This window comes from Octopus bimaculoides, chromosome 7 (genome assembly GCF_001194135.2).
Source record: "Octopus bimaculoides isolate UCB-OBI-ISO-001 chromosome 7, ASM119413v2, whole genome shotgun sequence".
NCBI classification, from domain to species: domain Eukaryota; kingdom Metazoa; phylum Mollusca; class Cephalopoda; order Octopoda; family Octopodidae; genus Octopus; species Octopus bimaculoides.
In genome coordinates, this window is record NC_068987.1 from 74,197,617 (window position 1) to 74,199,854 (window position 2,238).

General features: G+C 40.0%; 1 protein-coding gene across 1 annotated transcript in view; it reads right to left on the reverse strand.

Annotated features, from left to right (window-relative positions):
* Nucleotides 1-2,238, reverse strand: part of LOC106878143 (dynein axonemal heavy chain 3-like) — a 37,710-nt gene that overhangs the window by 4,463 nt on the left and 31,009 nt on the right. The window contains exon 14 of the mRNA XM_014927263.2: nucleotides 1,622-1,715. Within this exon, the coding sequence (XP_014782749.1) occupies nucleotides 1,622-1,715 (94 nt within the window). The remainder of the gene's footprint in view (nucleotides 1-1,621; nucleotides 1,716-2,238) is intronic.

Consider the following 2,238-nt stretch of genomic DNA (forward strand, 5'->3'; position numbering starts at 1 on the left):
ATCGACTACCTCTAGTTTTTCACCCTGGAATGAGATAGAAGTTGTTTCCTGTTTGTTTGCAGTCTTTATTGCACCTGAACATCTGCCACAAACAAAAACTAACTTGCTAGTTAACCTGCCTTTGATGTTGCTGCACCTCTTATGTGTCCATAGCTTGCACCGGGTACATCTTATAGAGTTACTACCTACTCCTTTTCTACATACTGAGCAGGGCCATCTACCTGAAGGGGTTTGTGTTTTATCTACCTTCCTACTTATTAGGATTTTGGTTTTAGCTAGGTTGACTCTAAGGCCCTTCAGTTCTAGACCTTGCTTCCACACCTGAAACTTCTCCTCTAGTTCTGATAGTCCTCTAGTTCTGATAGTCCTATGTATGTATTTATGTATATGTGTGAGTGTGCATGAATGTATGAGATAGTATCAAAAAGTTCCAAGATGAGTTACATTTAATAAAAAATAACTTATTTACCTAAGTTTTAACATCCTCTCCTTTGAAATAGTCACTTTGCGCCACAATAAACTGGTCCCAGGATTCCTGCCACTTTTGGAATCCAGCCTGGAAGTTGTTTTCTGAAAGTGAGTTGAGGACCTTCTGCGATTTGCTCTGGATCTCAACAATGGTATTAGAATGGTGACCTTTGAGCTGCATTTTCATCTTGGGGAAGAGATGGAAGTCTGCCGATGCTAAATCTGGCCAACAGGGCTGATGCAGAAATGATACCATGTTGTTTTTGACAAGAAACCCATGAGTAAGGAGAGCTCAGTGAAAGGGTGCATTGTCATCATGAAGAATCTAATTCTTTGCTCTCCAGAGATCCAGCGGCTTTTGCCAAATGTCCTCCCTCAAACACTTCAAAATGTCACAGTAGAACTCTTGATTGACAGTCTGGCCCTGGGCGACGAATTCTCGATGCACAATACCACATTTCCAGGAGTGATGCTTGTGACAGGTCTTCCAGGTCGCTCTTCCAGGGACACTCATGACAGGTCTTCCAGATCGCTCTTCCAATTTTGAAGCACCCATGCTACTCAAAACATTGCAAACAACCCATTACCTCATTGTCATAAGCTTACTAAAGCATGCTCAATGTGTCTGTAGCAGATTTCCCAAGTTTAACGCAAAATTTCCCATTGGCTCTTTGTTCCTGTCCATGACAAAATCACAGACTACAGTATACAAGTGATCACAAAAACATAAATTTCACAACTTGCAAAGTAAACACAGTGATGTCATTTGGCACACTGCCCCATGAAGGTCACTGCTAGCTCTCACTGGACATGCAACCATGTGCTGCTGTCTGTTGGCATGCTACAGAACTAATCCAGGAACGTTTTGATGCAACTTCATTTGTATATGTGTGTGTTTGTGTGTGTGTGTGTGTGTGTGTGTGTGTGTGTTGTGTGTGTGTGTGTGTGTGTGTGTGTGTGCTTGTTTATGTCTCATCAGTTGAGAACCAATGTTGGTTTGTTTATGTTCTCATAACTTAGTGTTTCTATAAAAACAGATTTTTGCTAACAGTCTCTCGCACAGAGAACATACAGTCCTCTACAGTTACTGCTACCTTACATTAGACACCTTAAACAAAGGACAATCATTGTATCTTTACTAATAAAGATATACCTGCTGAAGGAAGGCTATGGTCTCCACCAGATCTTTTGTTGTACTTGGAATGTCACTGACTTTATCACTGATCTTCTCATATCTGCGACATATGCTGCCAAAATAATGAATTACAATAGATATAAACATATATGTGTGTCTGCACATGCATACATACATATATCATAATCATTATTGTCATCACCAGTTAATAACCATTTTCTATGCTGGCATGGGTTAGATGGCTTGACATATGAGCTGGCAAAAGCAGGCACCGCACCAGGTTCCATAGTCTGTTTTGGCTTGGTTTTACCAGTTGGATGCCCTTCATAATGCCAACCACTTTACGGAGTGTACTGAATACTTCTAACATGGCACCATCACCAATGTTTTTTACACAGCACCATATATATATATATATATATATATATATATAATTTTAAAAAAACTAAGTAAAAACAACAACGAAAAAACAACGCGAGGACATGGTACATGTAAAGTATTAGCAGACGTTCAGGGAAGGAAAGAAAGGTAGTTTTACATTTCGAGCAAAGCTCTTCTTCAGAAACAGGAGACAGAGGAAAGTCGAAAGTCCAAGAGAAAAGGAAGATGAAGGAGAAAAATAGCCAATGATCCAC